The following is a 27,663-nucleotide window of genomic DNA, read 5'->3' as shown; positions in this document are numbered from 1 at the left end:
CTATACCAAGTAGATATCTCCTCGTAAGGAGGCAACTGACGATGGACCTGTCTACCCTCCCGTCCGTCGCCATGGCTCACGGCTATTCTGGATTGCTTGCTCATCATTGATGTTGCACTTTTGCGTGCCTGCTGGAAGTGATAGGTGGTTCATCAAGATCAACTGTGTCGGGTCTGGTAGTGCCGGGGCTGGGTTCCCATGAATATCCAAGTTAATTTCCTGGCGTATTCCAATGAGCAAAATTCACGTTGACACTTCAAGGCAGGTATCTACCGAAGTGGTAAATATCCATTTACCGCCTCCATCGCTTCGATTTTCTGTCATTGAAGAAGACATAATGTTGCAGATATGATTCTGAAAGGCATTGGCAGTCAGATGTACAATCTTGAATCTACATATCGCCCCTCGGCAGGCGGGCGCTTACCACGTAAGTATGTGGCGGGATATACATAAATTGAGAGCTAGGGGTTTCTATATTGCGGTAATGTACAAGAGCCGATCCGTATTCCATGACATGCTCGTCGTCACTTGGTGGCAGGTTTCAATTTTTCAGACGCTTCAAAGCTTGGTCTGCCATGGCGATTCCATCCTCATAAGCCAACCCTTGGGCAAGCGACTTGGCCTCTTTATAACGCTGCAGCGCTACGTCTGACTTGCCCTGCAGCTCGGCGATCTCACCCAGATTATAGGTCGCAACCACGCAGGTGATATCGCACTCCTCGTCACGAACAGGCGGCTGAATGTACGCGGCGACATCGATAGCCTTCTGCGCCCATTGACGAGCAGCGTCAATACTTTGCTCCCTTGACACGGCCTGTTTCTCCTGCGATCGGGATTTGACTGGAAGCTGAGCTTGGCCGACCATCGCGGTGGCGACGCTGTTCAATAGAACGACCTGCTTGCAGGAGGGTGTGTTACCCTCTGCGGTACGAATCAGGTCTAATGCGCGCAGATACAGAGGCATTGCAAGCTCGGCACGCTCCTTTGCCGTGTACGTATCGGCGAGTTCGGCCAATGCGGTCGCAATCTCAGTCATGCTCAGCCATGCCTCGGTGTTGCCTTCGTTCGAGGTACTACCTCCACCGATGGGAAGACCAAGCTTCTGCCGTCTGTTGAGCTCTTTCAAACACAGCTCCACGGCGGCAACCTGAGACTCCTCGGCCTTTTTCTCGTCCTGCATGTAATCGCTCGCGTACAGCTCGGCAAGTTTCATCTCGATCCCAACCACTTTTTTGAGAGCACGATCGCGCTGTCTGGCCTCGAATTCTTGATTTTCCTTCATTTGCTTCAATGTTTCCTGCAAGTCCTCCTCATTGGGTTGGACGCTTGTGGGTGAGTTGCGCGCGTTCAAAAGCTCCTTCTCGGCACTTGCAGAATCTGCGGCGGATGTCTCTGACTTGCGACCTTCCTCGATCCACCTCAAAGCTTCCATCTTGGTACGCTCAAGCACCTCGACCGCAGGCTTGACCAGTCCGGACTTTTCCAACATCATGGCAACCTGCAGCTTGATACCCAAAACTTCATCCGAGAAAGGATGCATTCCCATTTCCAGGGCGATTTTCAGGGCCTCCTTGTAAGCAGTCAAGGCCTTTGGTGGGTTCAGGCTGATTTCGGTGTAATACACTGCCGTGCGCAGCTTCTCCGTGACCGGCGCGGGAAACTTGTGATACTGAGGCTGAACACGAGTCACCTCCACGTAGGATACGTATGCGAAAACGACGATACCGCCGACCACGGAGAAAATGGCGAGAGGAAGCAAGATCGGGTTCTTGCGGAAGACGCCCTTGGACGCTTCGCGGTATTTCATGCGAATTTTTTGCGCAGTTGTGAGGTGGCGAGCAGAGGAGCTTGGCATGCTAATAGCCATACATCTAGAGGACCTGGAATATGGTGTAGGCCGAGCAAGCTGAATCTGATGTATTGATCGGGTCGCTGTCCATTGCTGTTGCTGTGATGATACGAGCTTGGAAGCTTGGGCGCAGACGCGCCTCGACGCTGTTCGATACATTGTCGCTGACTCTGAGAAGCTGCAGATTGTATGCAATTTCGACTGATGCTGTGTACTGTTTCAATGCCGCCGTGGGGGTTTTGTCGTCGGCGATGCAAGTGTCTGAGAATTGGCGCGAACTAACGGGCCTGAGGAATTGGTGGAGGTGGAATTTCGCCGCACTCCGTTTTTCCGCCGCAATGGTCTCGATCCAATGACGTCGCCGGAATGGAACTGGACTCTTTTGAACCTCATCTGAGCAGGTCTTTCCCTGGGCAATCCGCCCGTCCTACATTTGTTTTCACATTTAAAACATACAGGCAGCTGAATTTTTGCATAGCAAGACATCAGTCCTGGATCGGACTGGGTTTGATCATGTGTGGGAGATATGCACTTGGCGTGGTGAGGCCCGCTATTGCCTTGTTCGCGCCCCGTTTGGACCTGGTCTAACGAAATCAAATACAGCGCTTAGCATTCATCCAGCAGCAGCTCCAGGAGCGAGGAATGCAAGTAGATGAAGCTCCAGATGATGATGAAGTTCGCGAAACGTATAATTTTGCGCCGGGTAACATTGGCGTGGTCTACCGTGCTGAAGCTCCTGACGCCAAAGAATCCTCTGAGCAAGGCACCGATGCGCACGATAAGCCGCAGGGCAACACCCCCAAAGATGAAGAACAGCCTAGCTCTCAGAACGAGGGGACTACATGCCAATCGCATCCCAAATACAAGCTTCAGGGTATGAAGTGGGGTCTGATTCCTTTCTGGACTAAGCGTCAGCCGGATTACGGGTCCATGATGCGCACCATCAATTGTCGAGATGATTCCCTTGTGGAGAATCGGGGAATGTGGACAACGATGAAACAACGCAAAAGATGTCTCGTCATATGTCAGGGCTTCTATGAATGGCTGAAGAAGGGGCCCGGTGGTAAAGAGAAAGTTCCGCATTTCGTCCGACGGAAGGACGGGGATTTGATGTGTTTTGCTGGGCTATGGGACTGTGTCCAATACGAAGGTGAGTTAACTTCCTGCTCAAACTGCCGCCAAAACGCAGAGCTTCTAACCCAGGGTTACTCCGATGGTCCTGAAAAAGCACATCTAGAGCCCATGTTGACAAGTATGTACAGGATCTGACAATAAGCTCTACACCTATACGGTAATCACCACATCATCAAACTCCTACTTGAATTTCCTACATGACCGAATGCCCGTGATACTGGATTACGGAAGTGATGAAATGCGAACATGGCTCGATCCAGACCGGAAAACATGGTCGAGCGAATTACAGTGCATCCTCAAGCCCTACCAGGGCGACCTCGAATGCTACCCCGTTTCAAAGGACGTGGGTAAAGTCGGCAACAACTCTCCCGATTTTATCATCCCGGTCGATAGCAAAGAAAATAAGAGCAATATCGCTAATTTCTTCGCCAATGCCAAGGCCAAGTCGGCTTCACCGAAGAAAGAGACAGATACCAAGGTTCATGAGGGAACACCAGAGCTAGAGAATGCCCCACGAGGTGTCAAAAGAGAACACTCTCCCGAAAAGCCTATCCCAGATGATGGGGACGAAGCCAAAAGCAAGAAGATTCATCAAGATCATGTCGGAATCTCACCGCAGAAGGGCAGATCAAGGAGTGCTACCCACAATACGCCATGGAGAAAGTCCAGCGGGTCGAAACCCACAGATGGATCGCAACGCATAACGAGCTTTTTCAAGAAGTAACCCTCCAGATTGAGCAGAGCTATGATAGATGTCTTTGGGGAATTCTAGTTAAAATCCATACGCAATAATTGTAAAGGCCATGTTATCGCCTATGAAATACGCAAGGAACAACCTGAAACAAATATATGGGCACTCAATATGGCCTCATCGCCCGACTACACAATAACAATCTTTTCTTCAGGCGGTATCCTATACTCCCCAATTTATCGAGGGCGATGGCATGCCAAATTCGGGGTCGTCCGTTTGAGATTTTGGAGACAATTAATGAGATTAGGTTCGAGACCAACAGCAGGCATCCTCGCCGGAATATTTCAGCCTGGCTCTTAGGGGCATTATTCGCTTCTCATACAAGTGGAATATACCACACGTTTCCGCGACTACTTCGAGTTGAGTCTTATGTTACATGAATACTATACAAACTCCGAACCTTGGTTGTCAAGTCGAAGGAAAGTCCCCTGAGAAGTGTACCTCATTGCTGGTCCAGCTCTCGGAGGCGTTGCACGAGTTTGTCTCGCAAGAAAGGTGTCAAGCCTAGACTGTGTGCAGATAGACGGTATTAGCGTATTTGAAGCTCGCAAGATTGGTCTTGACCACTCCGTAATAGAAAACTTACATGCCGTCACGAGTGACCATTCGATAGGTGCCTGTCAGACAAAAACAGAGGTTAGCTCGGATAAAACTTGCCTTGATAGTCGAATCGACTCCAACTCCTCAACATACCGCTTGCTTGATACTTGCCGTTCCCCCCCACAAATTGACCGTCCCCACCGACCTCAAGACTGCCGAAGATATCCTCTGGCCTGTACGATAATTAGCCAGTGTCCTACCCATCAGAGCGGATTTTGTCGTCGAACCATGCAGTTCTGCCGAATTCGGGAGCTCGCCTCCTGTCTGAGAGATGAATCCACCCCCCTTGGCCACCACCACCGGCACCACCTTGACCACTTGCGCCTCCGCTGGAATCTTCGGCTTCCACGTGCTTTCTGTTTGACCGTTTGCTAGACACCAGGACGCCACCGGTGTAAAGATTTGCGCCTGACGTTGAGACCATGACCTGAGCCTGAGACTGGGCTTCCGGATCTTCATGGGCATGCTTGGCGAAAACTTCATGAAGGATGTCCAAAAATTTGGGGTTCTCTCTCAGAGAGTCCGGGGTCGGCGGTAGCTTGTTGGTGACTCCAATGGCAAGATCAGGATTGACGGGCTCGGTTGGTAGAAGTGAGAGTATATTTGAATTATCATTTCCTTTTACGGGGAAAACATACTGTGAGCATGTCAGCATCATTGGACTGTGAAACTGTTGTTTCGTGCGCGTTGGGGTTTCCCGTACAATGTGAGGGTTGCTTTCGAGTGACGACACGAGGCGTACTTGTGGCCACCCTGGGACTTTGAAAGCCTGTCGGCTTATCGACCTCGCTGTGCAAATCCTGCTAAACATGTCAGGCGACCAAAAAAACAATTGCAATGAAGATTTTGTATGTGATGTCGCTGAGCTTCGAATCTCCGAAGATGCCCTGTGATGCGGTCATCGTGCCGATCTAGGCGGTCTGGCGGGCGGTGTGCTCGAATATCTCCAGCTTCATCCACCTGAGAGCTGTCGATAGATGCTGCTCTTCTCGCCCAGGGCCGTGTTTTTCGCAGAAGTTTCGCAATTGCGAGGCCAAGCTATGACAAACTAAGAGTTGGCATCTCGTATTCACCTGTAACGAAGCGACTGTTTCTTGCAATGCAGTCTTGAAGGTTTCGAGATCTCTGCAGAGCGAGCGCAATCAATCGGTAGCACAGCTAAAGGTTACCCCAACTTGACGTTGGACTGCATATTCACCTTGGAGTGGCAAGCGGAGCCTCCTACTCACCAATTTGTCTGGTGTTTGCTTGTACTGCGACCACGAACTCCACAGGATCTCTTCCAGAAATGGCTACTCCGTCAGCCAAACCTGGCGCAACGCCAACTCACCTCACCTCTTCTCCTCACCCAACATCGGCTCCTCTTCGGTCGATAGCACATAAATCGCCCTCAATACGAACACCTGTGGCCTCGGGGCCTGGTCACGCAGCGCAGAATAGCGTCTCATCTCAGGCTCATCAATACGCAACACCCTTGGCGGTCCCAGGCACTGCCGATGATCTTGTCAACTTCAGCTCACCTTCTGCGCTACTCGCCCTTGGTGGTTTTGCGGGGATCAGTCCCTTGCCTATAATTCAGGAGAATATCACTGGCCACGGTATGAACGACAAGGATATTCAGGCATTGGGGATGCAGGGAACCAAGTTGAACGGAGCCCTGCGCGACAGCAACGAGGAGCAGAGGCGACGAATTCAGGATGTGGTTCAATGTCTACGAGCACGCGTCGCTGGTCGAGGAGTGTCTCGAGAGGGGATTGAACGGTTGAGTCAACTGGAGGGGTTCGACTCGATGTGGGGGGATAATAACCTCAACATCGCGGGAAACTTTGTCGACCTTGAAATTGACTTTTATCCCGGTCAAGAAGTTGTCAAGGATGTCAGTCTGCGATATGCAACCCCCGACTACGAGGAAGGCGAAAGACGAGACGAAGCTTCCGAGGTCTTGAAACGAAACCTCGTACAATCACTCAAAGATGTCGAGCATGGCAGGTGGCGGTCACTGCAGGCATTCCTTGACAATTTACACTGGCTCCGAAAGCTCGACAAACTGAGCCAACAAGTCAACTGTTTTGAGGCGCTAGAAGGTCTCGAGGAAAATCTGAAACGGGTCTGGTCCGCGGAAGAGAAGAATGAAAAGTACGGCGGTGAACATGAACATCTTTGTGCCGGAGTCGTCGGACGTCCAAGCATGCACAAGGGAACTCGTATTGGGCTCGGGCTAGAATACTGGGTCAAGCAGGCCAAAGCGTTGGATGCTAAGAAGAATTCCTCCCCCGAGGCCATGGCCATTGATCAAGTGCCAACTTCAAACGAGAATGGGACAGGAGAGCAGCAAAAGACGTGGACAGTGATGATTGAATGTGAGGAGGGGTACCCATCTCTCCGGATCTCGAAAGAATGGGTGGCAAGCGATGTCTTTACAAGCGGTGAAAGCAACGAACCAGGGGCTGGCGCCGATTCAAAAGTTGTGAATTGGCTCGAGCCCCCGCAGACTATGCGCCTTTCTCACGGTGATCATCCAGACCCGATGGCCTTGGACTCCAGCATGCTGGAATCCACGCCTCCAAATCGTCGCTTTGTTGCGAGACTCGATCCACCCCTCCATGTCCCAATCCTGGCGGCGTCCGAAATCTACCGCCATTTGGGGATGCAGCTTCCCCAAGAGTTCAAGATGTTCACATATGACAGCCTGGTCACGTCAGGAGGCTCTCAGCCAGATGCCACGCCGCAGCCTGGTCGAAGGAGATGCCGAAAATCGGTTCAAACCTTTGATTCGACTGATTCGCCATGCACGAATTACCACGAGTACACCTTCCAGGCATTTGAGTCTGTTGCCGGTCGTACCATTCGCGACCTTCCCTTCTCACATCCGCGGCAGATTGCTGAAGTCATTCCGGTACGTGTGTGTCTTCGCCGCTAATGTTTCTTGCCATCACTAACAGCATTCAGGTATTCCGCCGATACGCACTGTTGGCAAACTTGATTCGTCAAGTGACGAGCGGTCCGTCAACCGAGAAGAAGAGCCCACGAGAGACCCCGAAGGACGCTACGCTTCGCGAACCAGCTACGCCGAGCTCCGAGCTCTTCTCCACCGGACAGACTGATACCATTACGCTGTGCAACGATGATCCTAACGAGGAGAAGCTGAGCAATCTGTTTGGGGATGATTTCTCTAATGCCTTCTCCGGCTCTGCGTCCAATGCAACCCCTCTTCATGGGACCACATATCTCGACGACGTTCGGGTGGATGTGACCCTTCGGACACCGATCGGTCAAGCCCCCGCTCTGATGCTCCTCGTGACGGATTCCAGCAACTTCTACACGGGAGTCTTTGGGCGGGAGCCTTTGCAGGTGTCTCTCTCGTTTGAAATCGGTCTCAACGGACGCATCACTGTCACGGATGTGGACCACGTCAATGACCCGAACAGCGATGGTGGGGATACAGAGATGCAAGGAGTTGACTCTGGTCGGCCGAAACTGCACGACATGCGCGAGAAAATTGCCCGGGTTCTAGAAATCTCGCAGGATCTGGGCATCTTAGTCGAGTGGGTCCTCCGCTGGCTTCGGCAGCGGGCCGTCAGCGGTTGAGGCTGGTCAGCCCAGCATTCCGGGATGAGCACAAGGATATTTGATGATCCAGATCTCCGAATCTTGTCGGTGTCGGGGTCTACGGGTCTACGGATCTAACGGGTCCCGGATTGTAGTCAATATCACAGCAGCATTGAGATGATTCCTCTTATCGAGGGGCTTGCCGCGTGGAAGCTGGCACGTGGCAGCCAGTCCCGCCCCAGCAGCGTTCCAGAACACAGAACATGCCTGGGCATCCCGCCGGCGGGTGTGAATGGTCGGCCAGTCTCAAGTACAGTACACAGCCAGATACCAGGCGTGCGTCACCGAGGATGCATGATGCCTGGAGGCTTGGCGCGGCCTCTCTCTCTCTCTCTCTCTCTCTCTCTCTCTCTCTCTCTCTCTCTCTCTCTCACTCTCACTTGGCTTCGGACGCTTCCCCACAATGTATGGATGGGTCATTTGATGGGCCAGTGTCATTAGGTATCCACGCGCAACTCCTGTACTCTAGTCCCCCTCGGACACGCTGTCCAGCATTGCATCGATTAGCGGCAGTTATAGACCTTTCTTCATCTGACCTCAGTGCCGCTCTAGACCCTCTTGACGTGTTCATGTAGGAGTGTTTTCATCGACCTGACATGACGTAGATCCTCCCCGCAGCATAGCCTTGTTCGAGCGCTGGATGGCCGAAGAGTGTAGAGGAGGCACCGGGAGGGAACGTGACCGCTGACGAGGGTCGGGCCCCGCAGATCGTCTGGTTCACAGGTGGCGATGGCATCATTCGATCGTTGTAAGGCAGGTAGTCGGGTCAACTCAACATCCTTTCCGCTCGTGGAAAAGACCTTTGCGCTCACGCTTGCATCGTGTGAGCGCAAAGTCGTTGCTCACTCTCATTTCCATCTGCACTCCCAACATAGGGGTCCACCGTGCTCTCTGAGTCACCGACTCTTTTGAACATCAATGCGAACGTAATAGCTCGTTTGGATTTTATTTTTGTTTTTTTCTTTCTACATCTTTCTTATCTCCTTGGAGAAGGTCGTCCGTTAGATCTCCCCTCGCCCATCGCCCATCGCCAAGACCAGACCGGCCCGAGACTCTTCAAGATTCTCAAAATCAACCCCAAAATCCCACCGGCACGCTCTCCCAAAAGATTGTCCTCGAAAAATCAAACCCAGTTGGGACTTGAGACTGGTGGGACGCTTTCCCCACCCCCCACTCCCCACCTGACTCGAGGCGAGACGACGATGATAGCCGCGAATTCAGCGCCGGATGACATCGTCTGGTTCCTGTTATCAGCAGGACTCCGCCGGAAAGTGGTGCCTCGTGAAGAAATCCCCCGTGCGCGACTTGGAGATGTCCACATTTTTCCGGTGAGGTATTTACGGCCTGTTGTTGTTCGGTGAGCTGTACCCTGTGGATGTATACGAGATAGAGTACAATCGGACATAGTTGGCCAGGTAGGATTGGATAACATCTTGATACATAAGTGTCTCGGTGGTCGTTGAGGTATCACTGTATCGGTTACCGCTCAGGCGCAAGGTTGGGCCGTCAAGCATCCACTTTGAACGTAGAGTTGCCGGGTATAGAGGACATTGGTACAGCACATATGAAAGATGAATGCCGACTGGAACCATGTGGTCGAGGGACGAAGAATCGCCGAGGGCATCTTTTCCGAGCGGTGGCATTTCCGCTGGAAGCGCCTCTTGGCAAAGAGGGAAATACCCCATTTGAAAATGGAAATAAAAGATCCGTGGGGGAGGGAATCGGGGTTGATTACATGTCTTATCAAAAAGGTGAGTATGATGAATTTGATCAACTTTGCACAGTACCTAATTACTCAATATCCCAACACATTTGGCAGACTTGAAAAGAGCGAGATCATGGGCACAGTACCTTCATAGGGTGGAATGCTCCGATTCAACATGGATGAAAGTCTCTTGAATACCCGTGACAGCACCGTTCATCCCACGGCCCAGGAAGAATAATTCCCATTTTAATCCATTTTCTAGTCAGCGTCGTGTGTCAAGCGGTCTCTCCACCAATCAGATCTGCATGATAAGACGATTACGCACCCTGTCGATCAAAAGCCGCGGACCTGTGAAGACGCCCCCCCCCCCCCCCCCCCCCCATGAGAACCTGCAACCATTCATTCGGCGCAATACAATACAATACATGACCTATGGGCTCTCACAGGCCCCCAAAGCATCTGCATAGGGGTACATATGGAGAAAATGGCATCCTGCATCGCCTTGGGATTTGAGCCACACCTGTAAAGTTCTCCCCCGCTATGTCCAAATGAGCATCCAGCACAGTCCATTTTATGGATGATCCACCGCTAACCGTGCTTTTCCCGGTTCCCCAAGTCGAGTCAATGAATATTGAAACAACGACGGTGTCTTGTGCTGGTCAACCGGTCGGAGAATGCTCGGCAGGTTGAAATCAACCAATGTACAGTTTCAATGTACATATGTACCGTACCTATGCCAAGAGGTGGTTCCGTCGAGGGTGGCATTATTAAACGCATATGTACGCTCTCGTTAGTCCCTATGGTCCATGCACCATCAATACACATACTGGGATGCACGTGCATTTTCATTCGACCTGATTGTAGCCAGCTGAATGAAAATGTACATCGATGATTACGGAATTCTCAAGAGTCTCGAACCCCCTTTGTGGATGGTCCGTCCACATGTCAACAGGCAGAATCTCTATGTACTCCGTAGACGGTGTGTGTATCGAATGACTAAGAATCTCGCTCAGCTTCACCTCAGGTAGTTCCACATTAAAGTGAGCCCGGTCTCGTACTACCGCATGCACAGTCCGTTTGTACAATTGGACAAGAGGTCAGGTACCTTGACGGGCGGTGGACGTTCCAAGGGTCCAGACTCGCTGAGTCACGCGTTGCCCGTGTCCACGTACCAGCTGAGGTAGTGTACTGCCAGGGCTGGAGCCCTGCGCCTCCAGGCTATTCTTGCACGCGGCTCCAGCAGGTCCATCGTGGATGTCTTGGTACGGTCAGAATCAAAACGTGGCCATGTGCAGAAAATAGATCAGACTGTGCCACACTTGAGAGACACCGAGACACCAGCTGCAATATTGACTTGATTTCTCGGTTTCGCCTTGTGAACCAAGGACCTAGATGCGCTGAGAATAGTAGCAATGCCCATAGCTACACACCGTGGGACGAAACACAGCACGGAATACAATATGTCGGCTTATCGAGGGGCTTGAATCGATTCCAAATCCAGGAATTCCTAACTAGGGGGGGGGGAAGTATATTCACAAACCCTCTTGGTGAAAAATGGAGCGTGATCAGGTACCAAATTCCAAACTGCCAGTCTACATTCCCTGATACAGACTGGACACACAGGGCTGAATCGTTTTTGATCACCAGATGCAAAGAACCATGCCGGCATGTCCCATTTACACTCGGTCCTCGTCAAGCCACCCGGTGCAGTTTAAACCTCGAGATCCCTAAAACCCCCGAATTTCTTGAATTTTCCTTTCTGGGTAGGATTTCCGGGTTGGTCTTTGCTCATTGCACTGATCTTTTTGAACGAGAGGGAAAAACCCGGGGAAGAAATGAAGATCGTGTCGCCACTTTTTTTTTCTCCCTCCCTCGTTTTCCTCCTCGCCCGTATGGAGGATCTGCCTTATTCCCCGGACTTTGTAATGAGTGGAAGGTCGGACCGGGGAAAAAAACATTTTGGTCAAAATTTTGTGAACGTGGATCCTGAAGTGTGCCTCGGACTGGGAATGGTGACACACACACTTATGCACGTGACGGTTAGAAATTCATGATCTGGGTTCGGCTAAAGTGAGGAAGACCGATAGTCTAGGGCGCACTGGACTGTTTCGAGTCTTTCTAGAGTGCAAGGATATCAAGTTTCAACGGAGGCTAATCGTTCTAGTGCAGCAGAGATGCCACTATCAGCCTCGTCGCAGAGATAACGCGTGTACGAACAGAAGGATTTTTGATTTTCGATTTTTTTTCCCCTCCAAAGAACAGCTTACGCGGGAGAGACGAGCCCGCCTCGACTCATATCAAAATTGATTCGTATATGCTATTGTGTCGGATTTTTTTTTTCACGACACGACCCCTCATGAACACGATGGATAACTTCCTACTCAACACCGTCCTCCTTGAAGCACTGAAATCCAACCAAAATCGCGAATCTCGTTTGCCCCCCTTCAGAAATAAAAAGCATACAGGCCGGTATCGGCGAACAACTTCAATGGCTCGACCAATCAGCCCCGAAACCACTTGTGATTGGTGACTGGACGAAGAGTCATTCATACTTTCACACTGTCGAAAAACGGGCATCGCCACGCCTCCACTTCCAGTTTTCCAGGCTACCCCGTCGGCAATCACGATGGATCATGGATGGAGCGCGCTCGTAAGAGACCAGTGGCTGGGGGGAGGCCCGGGGGGTCGGTGGCCCTCCAGACTCCTCCAGATTTCCGGATCGTTTCCAGAGGACCCCGAGTCTTTTCTTTTTTTTTTCTGGTAGTTCACCAGACCCAGCGGGTCGATAGATTACATGTCATTGAGGGTAAGTCGCTACCGGCCTTGGACCCGGTGGTCACAGATTGTATCGAATTTTACCGGGCTGTAATATTAATCTGGGGACGTTGGGAATATCAAATGGATTCTGTGGAGTGCTCTTGTACGGTATGAACTTCTATATTGTTGGAGATATAGGTTTACGATGCAATGCACGAGCAGAACACGTATAGCACGAAATGTCTGCTAAGAGTTTGATCATTGTGTTTCTATTTCTTGATGCCAGTATCAATTTTTTTTTGGAACAACCTTATTCGGCGTGTTGCATTGTCCTTGATGATGCAGTCTAGACGGCAGCAATGTAGAGTGAGTAGTAGGCAGTCCGTGATCTTTTTAAGCTCCGTCGACATGTCTACTACCGATGCAGGTACATGCAGCAAGTATCGCGCATGCTTGATCAGTCAGCCTTTTCCCATCTGTCACCAGGGCTGTCAGCGTCCTGAACTCGAGCAACGAGGAAGGCTCGGATTAAACCGATAGAAGTGCCCGGTTCCACTGTCTAATCTCTGGGCTGATGCATACACAATGCATCGCGACATCGCTGCATGTATAGTTCCAATCCACGAGTGGGGCTCCTCTCAGGGAGGAGAAGCATTCATCTCAGCCACGAGGACCATGCGGATAGCGCCTGATAAGGCATTTTTGATCAAGAGGACCACTCAAGTATTTACGAAAGAGGGCGCGAATCAGGTATGCCTGAAGGCTGATTGGTTCATACTCCAGATCAAAAATGAAAAGACCAGCTCGTTCGCTCTGGACCTTCTGTCCCCTTTTCCCCTATGCAGTGATGGATCGAAGAACCTCTGGGTTCATTTTCGAGAGCTTGCGCGCGCATGCCGACGATAATCGGCTGGTTGCCGTTTGGACATCCTCTTTCAGTTTCTCCGGTGAGATCAATGCCATGTCCAGCTGATCCCTTCGGTCCAACTGTTGGCCTCGATTGGGATGAGACTAGGATAGTTGCTTATTCCAACTACATGGCATTCTCAATCTTCCCAGCTTCCCAGCTTCCCAGGCTTCCAGCCCGCCCCTGCTTGGATGTCCAATCCCATGGAGACGGAGCTATCATTGAGACAATTAATTCACCCCCGTCCTTGCAGCTGATATGCATCCACCATGAGCATGAGGCTCGACGCGGGTGGGTAAATTAAAAAAAAATTACCAATCTGAATAGACTTTTCTCTCGCTTTCAATGGCACAGACATACTGTATCTTCATAATTTTGATGAGGCTGGGGTGGGAGACAGGGTGATCAATATTGTTATTCTTTGCGCACGGACAGAATTAACAGTCTCAAGTATCCTGTCCCGTTTTCCCTTCGCCGAGGATGCGGACCGGGTGGCGCATGGTTTCTCCGTGTCTGATAGCCCAAGTGACATGGAAGGCCGCTTGACATCCGAATGGATCTTCCCTGTATGCCCGGAAGAGGAGGGGTCCAGATTCCACCCCGGACTTTTTCCGGGGGAGGGTCAGCGACCGAAAGGGGATAAAGTCAAGCATGAGACGGACACGGAATCGCAGCCGGAAATCATAGCGGGATTGTAGAGCAGGTTGGAACTCCATGGTGTCTATCCCCCGGGATCGTGCCCGGTTCATCCTTAAAAAAAAAGAAAAGGGATATGCCAAAGAGCTTGAAGCGGCAAAAAGAAAAATTCGGTTGCGATTCCCCTGGCGTCTTGGAAGGCACCGTGAAGAGGGAGGTGTTACTAGTGTGTTCACTTAGCTTGTTGATATGAAACTGCATCGAAGCTTCGGAAGTTGGTGGGGTCCATGACTTATCGGCCCAACGAGAACAATGTATTTGCTTTTCTCGTGTGACTAGTTCTCCTTCCACCTGGTGCCATTCACATGGGTCTACCAGCATTGATTGGGCCGCGGATGCTGGCGACGCGAGTGATTTGTATTCTAGTTCACGATAGGCTTCAGGTCCGCCCAAGACGGTAGGTGAATAGGAAGGGAAGTAAGAAACATCATTTGCGCCCGAGCGTGATCGACCTCATTGGCGGATATCTGGTGGCGTGGAAAGAGCACCGAACCGCAAGATCAGTAGTCTTCCATCACCCGCTTGTACACCGATGGACCAAACTTTGCAGAGTCTACAGAAGGGAGGTATAGGAGTATTGTTGGACGAAGATGAAGGGTGCGGACAACATTCAAATGGTGAACTGGTAACATTGTTGGGGCTCGTAACGGCCCTGCGCGAACACGAGAAAATGATGATCCGTCGCCGACACCTGGGCTGATGCCCTGAAGACCATACGAAGGCAGTCAGTGGTAGTCCACATTGAGGCAGAACGGCAGATCGGTGACGAGGTTCCAAGAGTCTCGGCACCAGTTTCTCGTGGTGGTTTTTTGTATGATGCGCCGATGATGACACGGGAGAAAAGTGGGTGGCGTAGTTCTACAGTATCAAGGATGGACTCGGCGGTCAGAAAGGATATTGATCGCACTCTGTTCACGATGCTCCCGATTTCTCACCAGACAGGAAGAGGGTTTTTTTTTTTTTTTGCTCGAGTGTTTTTCCAAGCGGGTATGGTGATCACGAGGGACATCAAGAAAAAAATAAAAGAGTCATGTACAACAACAATAATACCTCCGCCAGAGTTGATGGTGCCTACTTAGCCCTGCCCGGCGCGAAAAAGAATGTTTGCGTGATTTATTTTTCTTCTCTTTTTCCCCCCTTGGCGCCGAACGAGGTGTTTCCTCAACGACCCCCGGTGTCGGGCATGGGAATGTTCCAGGTCCAAATGTCAGTGGCACTGATTCCCATCTCAATCCAGCCTAAAGTCTATTGTATGAGGCACTTTTGGGGAGTTTCCTGACGCAGTTCCAGTCAATACCATTACTGGAATCTGCATCTCCGTGAGTCCGTGACTCCGTCTCTCTGGGCAATGCACGTAATAACCGGTAAGATAACGGAGGTTCCAGAGTGGTAAATGAGGATACCGCTAGTCCCAAAGAGACAGACATGATCCACATCAGTCTCTTCCATTGGGTTCGTGGTCAGCCATCGATCCTCCAGTTTGGATTTTTGAGATTTTCTTTTTCTTTTTCTTTTTTCGACTTTTTCTTTTTTAAATCCCTCCGCTAAGCGTCCCGGTCCCACTGGGGCTTTCCCGTTTCGTCTGCTTCCCCCCCAAAATCTCGAAAAGACTCACTGGCGGACGTGACTAAATTTAAATCTTTATCTGTCGCCCTCTGCTTCCCCCACCATCTAAAAACTCACCCTCCTCCCCTTCCTTGGGATTTTCCATCCATCGCAACACACTTCCTCTCTCTTCCTTCGGGAACAACATTTCGTGTCTTTTCAATCTTGAACTCCTTTTGAAAAGTTTTGCTTGCCTGCAAGCCTCACTTGGTTTTCCAACCCTCACACATATTCCCATAATCACTCATTATGGTATGTCATGCACCTTGTCCTTCCTCAGTCCCGGAGGACCGCTCCCGCATCGAGTGACTCATTCGATGCTCTGCCCGGGAGGAACATTCACGACCACGAGGTCCCAATCCTGACTGAAACGGCTGCTAACTACTCTTGCGCTGTTCGATTGATAGGCTGCCGATTCAACTGTCGTCTCCAACACGGAGAATGTGCGTTTGATTCTCGATGCATTGGATTTCCACAATGGCCGCTGAGCCTGCGAGGAAATACTCTTATACTGACTTCCCTTGGGGTCGAACAGCTCATGAAGTACATGACCCTGGACCAGCGTGGTCGTGTCCAGGCTGAGTACGTTTGGATTGATGCCAACGGTGGCACTCGTTCGAAGACCAAGGTACGACTGCGTCATCTTCTCTATCCTTCACCTCTTTCCTGCCCTCGTCCCCTCCAAACTGCGGGTCCCTCTGTTAGCACGATGGGTTCGTTGGAGAATGTCTTATCGCTCGAAACTGGGATTTCTGTGGGATGTGTTGCCCCGTGCGTATCGGCTGGCGGCGATAAGCACCGCGCGCGGAGGTTTTCCCTTTTCCAGTCGCTGCATGAGATATGACTCTGCAACGATCCGCATCACGTGCGATAGAGGGGCACTCGACCGCCTTCGTCTTGCCAAGCCCCAGTGGAATGCCTGAAATTCCCTGCGCTAACTTGATTCGTTCCATTTCGGCAGACCCTCTCCAAGGCCGTCACGAGTGTTGAAGAACTTCCCGAATGGAACTTTGACGGTTCCTCGACCGGCCAGGCCCCCGGTGACAACTCCGATGTCTACCTCCGCCCCGTCGCTATCTTCCCCGACCCCTTCCGCCGCGGTGAGAACATTCTCGTCCTCTGCGAGACCTGGGATGCCGATGGAAGCCCCAACAAGTTCAACTACCGTCACGATGCCGCCCGCCTGATGGAGACCAACGCCAAGGAGGAGTTCTGGTTCGGTCTGGAGCAGGAGTACACCCTTCTCGGCACTGACGGCTGGCCCTATGGCTGGCCCCGTGGTGGTTTCCCCGGTGCCCAGGGCCCCTACTACTGCGGTGTTGGTACCGGCAAGGTCTACTGCCGTGACATCGTTGAGGCTCACTACCGCGCCTGCCTGTACGCTGGCATCAACATCTCCGGTATCAACGCCGAGGTCATGCCCTCTCAGTGGGAGTACCAGGTTGGCCCTTGCCCCGGCATTGACAGTAAGTTCTCTCTGGTTCTCATGTTTCATCCGCGACGCCCTTGGAAAATCGTGTCTGACAAAGGATTCACAGTGGGTGACCACCTCTGGATGTCCCGCTTCATCCTCCACCGTGTCGCTGAAGAGTTCGGTGTCCGCATTTCTTTCGAGCCCAAGCCCATTGACGGCGACTGGAACGGTGCCGGTCTCCACTCCAACGTGTCTACCGCCGCTACCCGTGCTGAGGGTGGTATGAAGGCTATCGAGGCCGCCATGAAGAAGTTCGAGGCTCGCCACCAAGAACACATTGCAGTGTACGGTGAGGGCAACGACAAGCGCCTGACTGGCCGTCACGAGACCGGTAACATCGACAAGTTCTCATATGGTGTCGCCGACCGTGGTGGCTCCATCCGTATCCCCCGCCAGGTCGCCAAGGATGGCAAGGGTTACTTTGAGGACCGTCGCCCTGCCTCCAACGCCGATCCTTACCAGATCACCGGTATCATCGTGGAGACCATGTGCGGTGGTCTGTAATTGAATTGTTTGATCTTAGCGCTCCGATACCCTCCGGCATCAACTGGGAGTTCGGACCATGAGAGCGGCCTAAATGCATGAGGGAGCCCCACCGTCCATTAGAACCCTATTTTTGACACCACCTGCCACTGCGTTTGTTTGTTTTTTTCGATCTCCTTTCCTATCTCTTATCTGTCTCTCTTTCTCTCTTCCTCCTCCCCGACTCTTCCTGATGAAAGCTCCACCTATGACCTTCCTGTCTCTCGGCGCCAGGGTCCGCCTCTTGCGTTCTTTCACCTCATGTTGCACTTGCCGCTGTCTCTTTGTTTTGTTTCTTCTTGGAAACTCCTTTGCCACTATCGTGGGTTATGTGTGACGTACAACAGCATAGAATCATTACATGGATGGAAAATCAGCCCATCGTTTGAGCAAATCTTGGTCCTTTTTGACGATATCTACCTGTAAATTCGAGTGCGATGCTCTTCCAACAAGGGCGTCACTGACCGGTAAGTATCTAAAAGTACCAGGTAGGGCTTCTATTTGGTAATTGTCGCTTGGGACAAACCTCTGCAAATCAAGGTTGACAACGGCATTCACATGAACGTTGTGGTGTCAAGAGTAGGAGCTCAATCCATCTTAAGCCAGGTACCTAGGCGTGTCTTTTATAGGCGCTATATCAAAGTGAGACTCAGCTCTCAGCCCCAGTCAAGTCTTGACTGAATCAAATTAGAGACTTTACGCTTCTCGACACGCGGTTCACGTTTCATTTCTCATAGCCCATCCCATTACCAATCATATTCTTATCAAAAGTAGCAAGTCTATACATCTATTCATCACCAAAAAGCAAAAAAAAGCCACACAGCCTTGGAACTCTATCCAAGCAAAGTAGGTGCGGAAGGTCTCTACAACCTATGCCCACTATTATAAAAGGTCACTTTGATTCGATTGGGCCCTCACAGCCTGCAACAGACGGGACAGGCCCATCGATCAAGCAACACCATGATAGTGTCCAGGGGCCACTTTCACTTGCGCTCGGGGTCGTCACGTCGGAACCAGCGTCTCACGCCCGCTCCCAAACCCTGCAATCCACGCTGTTGAGCTTCCCGACGCGCGGCTCCGTCCACAACGTTACCCTCCGCGTCAACTTCTCCGCGAGTCTGTTGATCATCGACAAAGCGAAGGAGAAGCTGCATCAGGACTGCGGCGAGAATGCTGGCGATGAGGATTCCAATCATGACCAGGTTACTTTTGCGATACTTTTGTCGTCCGGGGGCCTCGTAGTCGCTTTTCCAGCCTGAGTAGAGGGCGTACGTGGTTAGGATACTGCCCAGATTGCCCCAGCCGGAGACGACGGCCGAGGCGGCGGCGACGCCGACTTCCCCGTGACGGGCTGGAAGATCTCCGCGGTCCAGGTCATGGTGATTGGGACGGTGGGGCCGAGGCCGAATCCGACGATGAGGAGGCCGCCGTATCGGGGCCAGGGGTTTTCTTCGGAGCCGGCGTAGCTGGTTAGGAGGAGGCCAAGGATTTGTAGTAAGACGGGAATGGTGAAGAAGAGGGCGCGGTGGCGGTGGAAGCGATCTGAAAAGGGGGTGACGAGGAGAATGGCGATGAGGTCCATCTGTTGGAGGGGGGAGTTTTTGAAAGCGCGGCGTTAGTCAAGACAAAGATAGCAAAGAAGGAAGGAAAAGGGGGTTTGAATAGGATGGGGTTAAGAGTCTTTGGGGGGGAAGAAATTGGGGGATTCGCAGGGACGCAACAGTAACACATACAATCCAGATTGGTGCAGTGAGCAGGCTGAGATCAACCCCGTTCAAGGATGGGTTGATAGCTTTGATAATGACGTTCGCATACAGCTGCCATAACCCAATTCCACACCCACCACGCCAAAGTACATGACCAGCAGCGGCCACAGTCTCCAGTCCATAAAGACATGGAGCAGATCCCGCAGAGTCCATTTGGAATTGTGATACACGCGCTTCATGTCGTGGTAGTGAATGACCGAGTCGCGACCAGTCAAGGCCGGGCGACTTTGAGGCAGCCAACGCAGCAATCGGGAACGCTTCGGGGCCGCTGCACCAGGAGCCACAGGTCGGTCCGGGAGCCACCACAGCTGCGCGAAGCCTAGGGCAATGGTGATGATACCGTAAATGAGGAACATCCATTGGAATCCGACGTAGCCTTGCAGACCGTCCATTTTTTGGAAGCCTGCAGAGACGAGTCCAACCACCGCGGCGGAGACTTGAGCTGCAGTGAAGTATTGGCCAATACGCTTCCCGATCCGTGATGGAGGGTAGAACAGAGTGAGATAGTATGTCATGCCAGGCCAGAGACCAGCCTCGACGATTCCGAGAAGAAGACGAAGTAGACTGAATTTTTTGAAAACAGAGAGGGGGAGGGGGGACAAAAGGTCAGCAGAGTGCAGGTATAGGGCCGAGGGTTTGGAAACGCTTGGACATACTAAAAGCTCCATGCTGCTTTCATCGCCGTCATACAGGTACCGATCAAGCCGACGCTGATGACAATTCGGCTCATCCAGACGTGCGGACTCAGACGGGTCATCACCAGATTCGATGGTAGATCAAAGACCACATAACAAACATAGAATAACGCCAAGCCAGTCGAGATCTGATGGGGATTCAAATGTAGTACTTCAGCCAGATCATGACCCGAGCTGGTATTCATGGTCTGCGCCAATCCAACATTAGATCGAATGGCAGAGCACATGAAGTACAGGACCCAGAAGGCAGGTATAATGCGCCGATCAAGCTTCCTGGATAAAGAAGAATGAGTGATCCAGATCGACGTCCAAACGCTCGCTTCTCCAAATGCGGCTTACCTGTAAATACGCTCAATATTGTCAATGTCAAATTCATCTGACTCCAAGTCATTCACATCCGTCGAGTCCGAGTGAGCCCGCAGTGACTCGTTGATCTCCCCAGGACTATAGGCCTTGTGAGGCCCGTGGTCGCCCTGTGCGGCCTCGACAGACATCTTTGCAACGCTGCCAGGAATTGCGATTTCTTTTCGCTGGGTTGGGGGGGGGTGGTATGGTTCTTTTCTCCAAGAAGAAGGGACCCAAGATCACCAGACCTGGCCAGCTTTTCTTCGGTTATGACAGAAACAACTTCACAGTTTTGCCTTCTCAGTGACCACAGCAATATTCAAATGTGCTGGATAAGATCTATCGTGTGGTCAGTGGACTTGGTTCTGCAAGAGTTGTCTGTATCCGCTTTTCCCCGCGGAGAATGCGGCCTTCAACCAAGACGGGGTATTGTAGACGGTAGCCGAGGCGGGCGGGATCAAATAGACTCACCTGGCGAGAAGAATTCCCCAGCTACCAGCCGCCCAACAGAAAATGACTATGGCAGGTCCACAGCAGCTCCTGTCGTGGTATCAAGATGGACGAGCGGAGAGGAAAAGAAAAACAAGAAGCTCGGCGAAGCGGAGAAATCAACCCGCTTTTTTTCTTCTGTGCCTGGTCCGATCTGATAACGGAAATCAGATGAGAGAGGGTTTTCGGTCTTGGCAGGGCCTGGAAGAAACGGGTGGTTGGAACTTGTCAGTGGTACTCAGAGTAGTGAGCCCCATCCGCTGCGAGACCACGTACCGGTACTTGCTGTCCCAGCTCTTTGTGCGTGGTGTACTGGATGTGCCGCTGTCAAAATGTATCCTTCCGGACCAGTCTAGTTTTGTTGAAGACTCGAGAAATTCGGGTCATCTGCAATCTTAACTTTGTATCTTGCTGTACATTCATCCTCTCCAAGCTCCTGATATTTAATACTCAAATGGATGTTCCATTGATTTTCAAACAATTCAAAAGGTGTTGGGTCTGTTGAGTCACTGCGTGCTCCGCAGTGCCGGTGAAGAAGTTTCTTTCTCTCCACGGGTTGCCAATCCCCCCCATGACGGCTAGAAGAGGTCTTCCCAACACTCATTAAACTTTGGTCAGTGCGGATTACAGGCAAAACCGACCCAATTTGACGCGATGCTCCACTCACATTTCTATCATCAGCCGAAGCCTGGCCCAATGGAGCAAACGCATGTATCCACAGGACTGCTCACCGAGGATAACCTAAAATCCAAGTGACTCATGGTGGGCAACAAGCACGCCTTCACTTCCACTCACGGATGGTTTCTCGCTCCAATGGGAGTCGCACCGCTCGACGTAAAAGACCACCTCATTCAATGGAGTAGAAGCCCTGGTCAGTTCCTGCATATGGCCAGTGCTTGAAAGTACCCGACTTGAAGACAGGACATCTAGATAGACCTATACGCGAAATAAGACGCTGTTCGGGTGGATGGGGGCCAACAATTTAAAACAAAGCCATTTTAAAAGGGTCCGATGAAAGTTGCGCTTAGTCGGATACTTTCCACTGGAGGCTGGCTCATACCGAGCATCCATTTGAAGAAAGAATGGAACCTCGAACATGTTCAAGAGTTCACAATATCTCCTTAGGCCAAGGACCACTTCCTGGTTGACTGTCCGATGTACTGGATGCCAGCGCTTGAATAAAAAAAAAAGGCCGAGGATCTGCAAAGACTGAAGATAAAGAGCAGACTTGTACTAGAATCACAAGGGCTGATACGATTAGAAGTATCTGCGGACCAAACAGACTGAAGTTTTGTCACGTATGAATACCCCATCGCCAGCACGATCTACACTCACGCCTCGTCTACCAAATCGAATCGTCCTATAGATTTTTGCGCCAAATATCTACAGTCTCTCAAGACGTGATGAGCGGTGACTCCACACCCAAGCCACTCTACGGATATGGCTAGGAATGTAACATCCGCTGTTTCCAAAGAGCGCCTAGATCAGATGTCAAGAATTCATGTACGTTATTCCTCGCCTTCACGGCTTCTCGAATCACCCGAGGATACCTGTGTACATCCGCGTGCCCCAGTGATGACATGGCAGGAATAAAACAAAAACAACAGACAAGATAATTCAAACATGACCAAGGCACAAAAAGAAGCCCGATCCGTGATGAGAACGCCTGGTCCTGCTGCCTTTCTAGGTGATGGCTCATACACACCAAAAGGAAATGGAAATCACCACACTGAAGGGCAGACTGTCCACGCTGAACTGTAAATACCAGACAAACCGGCTGTCTGGTGGGTATTTCCTCAACTTTCGTCCGGCTCACAGAGAATGTTCCCTCAGAGACTGGACTGATTATTCCCAGTGAACGACTGCGACTCGTTGCCTCTGAAAGATTCTGTACATTGGTCAAATTTGGCTGCACCTGGGGATTCCAGGCAAAAGAATCCAAAACTTCGTCAAGTACGATACCTTGCGACAACGTGTCTTTTAGGCTCTTCTGCGACCCAATGCCCACGGGCTGAGATGGGTAGTCATGAGGCCGTTGGCCCTGGGGATGGCATGCGGCCCGATTCTGACTCTGTCAACATTCGCCGGGAAGTTTTCATTGTGGAAATGGAAATCACACCTGAAGTTGTCCAGGTGAATTGAAAGGGAAAAAAGAGCAGACACTTACCTTGGGATTATCTCCTTCGGGTCCAAGTCTCTCGTAATTACTAAAATGAGCTCTCTCTTCCTCGGACAGAGGCTGGTAAAAAGTATTGAGTCAACAACGATGGACACGAACCAGGATGCTAGGGAGATGTGGCATGGGGAATAGGATTCGAACCTCTGAATAGGACGTTACTCGTTCCGACAACATGATGAAGGGGTGGAGGTGAATGGGTATAATCTTAGATGTCCAAGGTGGGGAGTTCAAACGCGGATCCTCGGCTGGCGGCAATTCATTTGATTGATTCTTATATGATGGAAATCCATTTCCTACAGGCCAGACCCAACAAAGTCGATGACGAGACATGCGCATGGCAACTGTTCGTTCTGGTTGGACATTGTGTCGCGTGGAGAACGGATGTTCTGGATGACATCAGATACTCGACCGAGACCCGTGGGTCTTGTCGGGCGCCTGCAACTTTGGGGCACGACAGATGAACGTTGATAAGGCTCTGTGGCAACTGGCCGCAATCATTATGATGGCCCATCAATTCAAGACTACTGATAAGCCTCCCCTTTGCTCCTTACAGTGGAACATTCTAGGGTCCCATCATCGACCAGCTCAAGCCATCCTTGGGTCAAGTCTTCCTTTCCCAGCTCGGTTATGACTTGGAGGTTCCCGTAGCGCAGCAATCAGCAAAGGACGGTCCCATAGGTCAATTGATCTTGTGGTCACGACTTGCTCACTTGAAGGGGAATCGTCTTCTGCGGTGGACTCCCTTTTCTTCGGAGCGCGATCGTGCTCCGAACTCCTCTGGACAACCTCCTCTTTGAGCCAGGCAATTGACACCAGAACCGAATCAGAAATCAGCCTGACGAGACTCAGAGCAGGAAGACCAGATTTGTCTCCCGGAGTTCTGCCTGCATTCTCGTCTTCAGTCGTTCATGATCACTGCCGACGCAACCCCTGGAAATCGAATAGAAGGGGGTCAAAGCAAGGGATCATTCGGGAGATGTCAGCCTCATCGTCTCCACAAAAAGATTAATCCAGCGCGGTAAAAGGAGCATGCGCAAGCCACCGAGTACAGGCTTGTGAAACTGATTGGGCCGGTCTTGCGCCCTCAGCAAACCGAGAGGGTAACGCCGATGACGATCGCGAGGCGTTGTTATGCCCCGTGTGAGCTGCCCTAACGGCTCCAAGGTGGGCCCAAGATCTAATCTTGACTTCAAGCCTCTGCCCTCTTTCTCTTTCTCTCTCTCTCTCTCTGTAGCACAGATGATGCATATTGCAAGGTACGATGTAGAGGGGGCCTCCAGGTCAAAAGCAGGAACAAACCTAGGTATTTACACATGCGCCACAAAGCCTGTATTGCTTCATCTTCAATATCAATCGTCGAGTCAGGACCCCTTTTTGGAGAGAAAGGCTCATTGCGGACAGTAACACATTTGAAAAAGCGCTATGGTTCCGCTGAAAAGTCTTCTCGAATGTATCCGATGCCGCACTTCTCATTTGGTCTCATCGCCTGGCATATGGAACGCCCCCCCCCCCCCCCCCCCCCCCCGGCACAGCATTGGGTCAACAGACACAAGCCGAGTCTTAACGTACGAAATGTAGCTTTTGAAGACTTGAAAGTGAAGGGATGGCGCCTGGCAGATCAGCACACGAAACGCTCACTGACAGATGTGAGGCGAGAATTCTCGTTTCCGCGTCTGCATCTCACTTTTGCTCTTGCCTCCAGCTCTAGGGGGGGCCTGCAAGTCTATTTTATCCTCATCGTGTAAATCCAAGGGAAATTTGACAATAATAATAATCTTTTGTATTGAACAAAATCCTGAGCTGACGGGAGGTTAATCATAAACAGAACCTCAGACCAGGATCATCGACTCCAACATAACATAATCATACATCGCAAATCACGCCTCGGCAGAGTACCAGATGAAGGTTCGGACGCAGAAAGAAGACGCTCAAAGTGCTGGACCTGATAGTAACAAAGCTGCATCCTCACAGGCTGAAAGGGCAAGTCCCTCGAAAGACAGCGGCTCAAGCACGGTCGATAAACCAGCGAGTTCTCTCTTAGAAACGACAGCATGCCCAGTCACGATCTGTTCAGCTGCCTGCACCAGACTGTCAATATCTCCAAGTGAGTCTCAACCATGCAGCCTAACCATCTCCCAGTAATCTCTCCCTTGTCGTAATTCGCAGTCTCCTCCAACCTACCAGCCATCGCTCTCGAAGCTCTGGCAAAGGCCCTCCACCTCCTTTTCGGACCCCTCGGCATGACTCTGACCAACAGTGCCCCAAGTATCCTCCTGCTCTCCCTCACCTCTACTGCGGGCAGGCCCAGGGCATCCCTTGGCAGTGTGGCCCACTATTTCATGATTAGTAAAATCCAGTATGGTTATACGGGGATATGAACACGTTTCAACTCACTCTCTCCACACTGATTGCACCTGACCCGAGACCATTTCTTGGCCGAGGAACATTCAGCAGCACGGTGTCCCTTATCCCTGTGAGATTGTCAGATTTATGCGTCTCCCGGCTGAAGACATGACGAAGTCTTACCCGCAGTTTTGGCACACGCGCGGAAGGGGGCAGTCGCGAAGACGGTGTCCAGAGGTTTCGCAGTTGGGACAGTTGATCTCCGGACGAGCAGACTCTCTGCGGTCCTGCGTGTTGGCCACGGTGTAATCTTGAGCTGGCAGTCCAGCATCGGCCAAGCGGTCGAGGTTGTCCGCGGCGCTGCGAGGCCACTTGGCCTTGAAAAAAAGACGATCCGGCTTAGGGTTCTTGGACCAATAGACACGGTATTGGCAACCCAGTCGACCCTGGAGATCAATCAAGGTCTGCTCGGACTGCAAAGTGAATTCCTAAAGGTTTGATCACAACCGTCAGTCGGTCCGCTCCAACCAGACAGTGGATACGAAGCCTTACCTCAGCAATGAGGTAGAGTCCGCAGTTTTCCTCGCGCATCCGTTTTTCGATATCAACGAAAGTGGCATCGGGTACTGCCTTTGAGTAGATACGAATCGCCTTGATGTTCAGATCGTTAGATAAGCTGCCAAGTGTGGGCCGCGTTCCCAACTTACATGCTCGAAAGTGTTGCCTTCTCCTGCGCAGTCTTCTCCGTGGCTCGCCCCCTTCAAAATCGCCCAAGCCTCCTCAGGGCTGTAGTCTGGGATACCAGAATAGTCCAGCTTCCGATTTGCGACGCAGTCAACCGCCTCGTGCCCTGTCACGGAGAAAGAAGTTAGCTTCCATGTTGGTGTGGAAAAGCGAAAAAGAAAACTCTATGGTGGGATTGTCAACCTTCTCCCTGGCAGTTTTTGCAGGTAGTCTTTTTGTTAGGGCACTTGGAGGCCGGATGACCTTCCTCTCCACAAGTGTGGCACGTTCCTTTAAAAGCGCGTGGATGAGGACAATCGTTCTTGATATGTCTGGGCAATGTCAGTAGTCAGAACAAGATCGTCATGCTGAATTTCTTTCGCGTTTGCGACTGACCCCTCACCACCGCAGTTGAAGCAAGCCCGAGGCTTGGCTGGCTGCTCACACCCCGCCTTGCTGTGTCTGTCATCCTTTCATTAGCTTGAGCTCCATCGTCACACCGATTGGGCGTGTCATACCCGGGCTGACCACAGTTGAAGCATTTGCGGGGTTCATCGTCTAGATCTTCATGGGCGATATCAACATTCTCGCCGGAGCTTCAGTGTGATTAGCGGATGCGTCTAGCAAATTCACCCTGTTGATCATTGAAACTTACTTGCGCCTAGCGACGTCCTGATCTTGTATATCGGAGTCTTCCCAGCCGGTGGCAGTAGCTGTATTCCAGTCGAGTTTGCTTTCTAAATCAAGGTCGATGGGTTAGCGCTTCGAGTCTTGAACAGCTTCTTTCGAAAGAACCTCGAAGAGGAGCCAGCAGTCAGACGGCAAACATCGGAGGGTATTTACCTTGAGTAGAAGTACCCCAGGCGTTGTTGTTCGATTTTTCTTGAGAATGAGCGTCGGTAGCCCAGCCATCATCGGTTGATGCTTGTTGATGGTGGGCAGGATCAGCACATTCATCAACAGTTGATTCATCCTTGCGTTGAGCACCAGTAGGCAAGTCATTATCGGTCAATGCCTGCTCATGTTGGCTAAGGCTGGTGCGTTCATCATCAATCAAATCCTCCTGAGGCTGGGCACCAGTAGACGAATCATCCTTAGATGATGCCTGATGACCGGGAGCAGGGCTGTTCTGAACGTGGCTTTTGGATACTTCATCATTTTCATTGGTGAGAGGCCAGGGCAGATTGGCCCAACCCTGATGGTCGGTCCAGCTAGGATCCTGAGACGAATCCCACCTCGAAGACATGTCGAAGTAAGAGGCTTCTATCAGGCGAAATGGTCAGCACGTAGTCAATCACGTCAAATAAAAATCGCCTGGAATGAAGTATGGACTCCCTGTTTCTTGCTCAGGAATAGGAGCACACACAAGGATTATGCATCAACATGAACGAGGAAGATATGAATGATTCAAAGACATGTGCCTCACTCCAAGGAAGAACAAAGCAACCACACCTCGAAGACCGATGCAAAAGCGAGAGAGTATCAGAACATGGGAGCACTCACGACGTATGTTT

The 27,663-nt window shown here is 51.3% G+C and overlaps 11 protein-coding genes across 11 annotated transcripts; 5 read left to right on the top strand and 6 right to left on the bottom strand.

The window, feature by feature from the left end:
• Positions 1 to 541: 541 nt before the first annotated feature.
• On the bottom strand, positions 542 to 2,008 carry POX_a01638 (uncharacterized protein; the record flags this gene model as incomplete). The annotated part of the gene is made up of 1 exon (XM_050110564.1): positions 542 to 2,008. The coding sequence occupies one exon, from the start codon at positions 2,006 to 2,008 to the stop codon at positions 542 to 544; it is 1,467 nt and encodes a 488-aa protein (XP_049974332.1).
• A 354-nt stretch (positions 2,009 to 2,362) lies between these two features.
• Positions 2,363 to 3,707, top strand: POX_a01637 (uncharacterized protein; the record flags this gene model as incomplete). Its single annotated transcript, XM_050110563.1, has 3 exons — positions 2,363 to 2,389; positions 2,453 to 2,999; positions 3,112 to 3,707. The coding sequence occupies 3 exons, from the start codon at positions 2,363 to 2,365 to the stop codon at positions 3,705 to 3,707; spliced, it is 1,170 nt and encodes a 389-aa protein (XP_049974331.1).
• Positions 3,708 to 4,176: 469 nt separating this feature from the next.
• Positions 4,177 to 5,145, bottom strand: POX_a01636 (uncharacterized protein; the record flags this gene model as incomplete). Its single annotated transcript, XM_050110562.1, has 4 exons — positions 4,177 to 4,243; positions 4,321 to 4,351; positions 4,428 to 4,507; positions 4,562 to 5,145. The coding sequence occupies 4 exons, from the start codon at positions 5,143 to 5,145 to the stop codon at positions 4,177 to 4,179; spliced, it is 762 nt and encodes a 253-aa protein (XP_049974330.1).
• Positions 5,146 to 5,622: 477 nt separating this feature from the next.
• POX_a01635 (uncharacterized protein) lies at positions 5,623 to 7,922 on the top strand (the record flags this gene model as incomplete). The annotated part of the gene is made up of 2 exons (XM_050110561.1): positions 5,623 to 7,230; positions 7,284 to 7,922. The coding sequence occupies 2 exons, from the start codon at positions 5,623 to 5,625 to the stop codon at positions 7,920 to 7,922; spliced, it is 2,247 nt and encodes a 748-aa protein (XP_049974329.1).
• Positions 7,923 to 9,280: 1,358 nt separating this feature from the next.
• Positions 9,281 to 9,628, bottom strand: POX_a01634 (uncharacterized protein; the record flags this gene model as incomplete). The annotated part of the gene is made up of 1 exon (XM_050110560.1): positions 9,281 to 9,628. One exon carries the CDS (start codon positions 9,626 to 9,628, stop codon positions 9,281 to 9,283), a length of 348 nt encoding a protein of 115 aa, XP_049974328.1.
• Positions 9,629 to 12,013: 2,385 nt separating this feature from the next.
• POX_a01633 (uncharacterized protein) lies at positions 12,014 to 12,178 on the top strand (the record flags this gene model as incomplete). Its single annotated transcript, XM_050110559.1, has 1 exon — positions 12,014 to 12,178. One exon carries the CDS (start codon positions 12,014 to 12,016, stop codon positions 12,176 to 12,178), a length of 165 nt encoding a protein of 54 aa, XP_049974327.1.
• Positions 12,179 to 13,758: 1,580 nt separating this feature from the next.
• Positions 13,759 to 14,028, bottom strand: POX_a01632 (uncharacterized protein; the record flags this gene model as incomplete). Its single annotated transcript, XM_050110558.1, has 1 exon — positions 13,759 to 14,028. One exon carries the CDS (start codon positions 14,026 to 14,028, stop codon positions 13,759 to 13,761), a length of 270 nt encoding a protein of 89 aa, XP_049974326.1.
• A 1,844-nt stretch (positions 14,029 to 15,872) lies between these two features.
• POX_a01631 (Glutamine synthetase) lies at positions 15,873 to 17,591 on the top strand (the record flags this gene model as incomplete). The annotated part of the gene is made up of 3 exons (XM_050110557.1): positions 15,873 to 16,241; positions 16,575 to 17,079; positions 17,152 to 17,591. 3 exons carry the CDS (start codon positions 15,873 to 15,875, stop codon positions 17,589 to 17,591), a joined length of 1,314 nt encoding a protein of 437 aa, XP_049974325.1.
• A 1,001-nt stretch (positions 17,592 to 18,592) lies between these two features.
• POX_a01630 (uncharacterized protein) lies at positions 18,593 to 20,564 on the bottom strand (the record flags this gene model as incomplete). The annotated part of the gene is made up of 5 exons (XM_050110556.1): positions 18,593 to 18,893; positions 18,947 to 19,191; positions 19,453 to 19,939; positions 20,032 to 20,343; positions 20,410 to 20,564. 5 exons carry the CDS (start codon positions 20,562 to 20,564, stop codon positions 18,593 to 18,595), a joined length of 1,500 nt encoding a protein of 499 aa, XP_049974324.1.
• Positions 20,565 to 23,292: 2,728 nt separating this feature from the next.
• On the top strand, positions 23,293 to 23,544 carry POX_a01629 (uncharacterized protein; the record flags this gene model as incomplete). Its single annotated transcript, XM_050110555.1, has 1 exon — positions 23,293 to 23,544. The coding sequence occupies one exon, from the start codon at positions 23,293 to 23,295 to the stop codon at positions 23,542 to 23,544; it is 252 nt and encodes an 83-aa protein (XP_049974323.1).
• Positions 23,545 to 25,011: 1,467 nt separating this feature from the next.
• POX_a01628 (uncharacterized protein) lies at positions 25,012 to 27,395 on the bottom strand (the record flags this gene model as incomplete). Its single annotated transcript, XM_050110554.1, has 10 exons — positions 25,012 to 25,171; positions 25,265 to 25,415; positions 25,478 to 25,554; positions 25,610 to 25,914; positions 25,979 to 26,077; positions 26,134 to 26,276; positions 26,553 to 26,611; positions 26,668 to 26,745; positions 26,805 to 26,886; positions 26,993 to 27,395. 10 exons carry the CDS (start codon positions 27,393 to 27,395, stop codon positions 25,012 to 25,014), a joined length of 1,557 nt encoding a protein of 518 aa, XP_049974322.1.
• Positions 27,396 to 27,663: the final 268 nt, after the last annotated feature.

This window comes from Penicillium oxalicum, chromosome I (genome assembly GCF_001723175.1).
Source record: "Penicillium oxalicum strain HP7-1 chromosome I, whole genome shotgun sequence".
Classification (NCBI taxonomy): Eukaryota; Fungi; Ascomycota; class Eurotiomycetes; order Eurotiales; family Aspergillaceae; genus Penicillium; species Penicillium oxalicum.
Note: the sequence above shows the minus strand (reverse complement) of the source record. Positions and strands in the feature narration are given on the sequence as shown.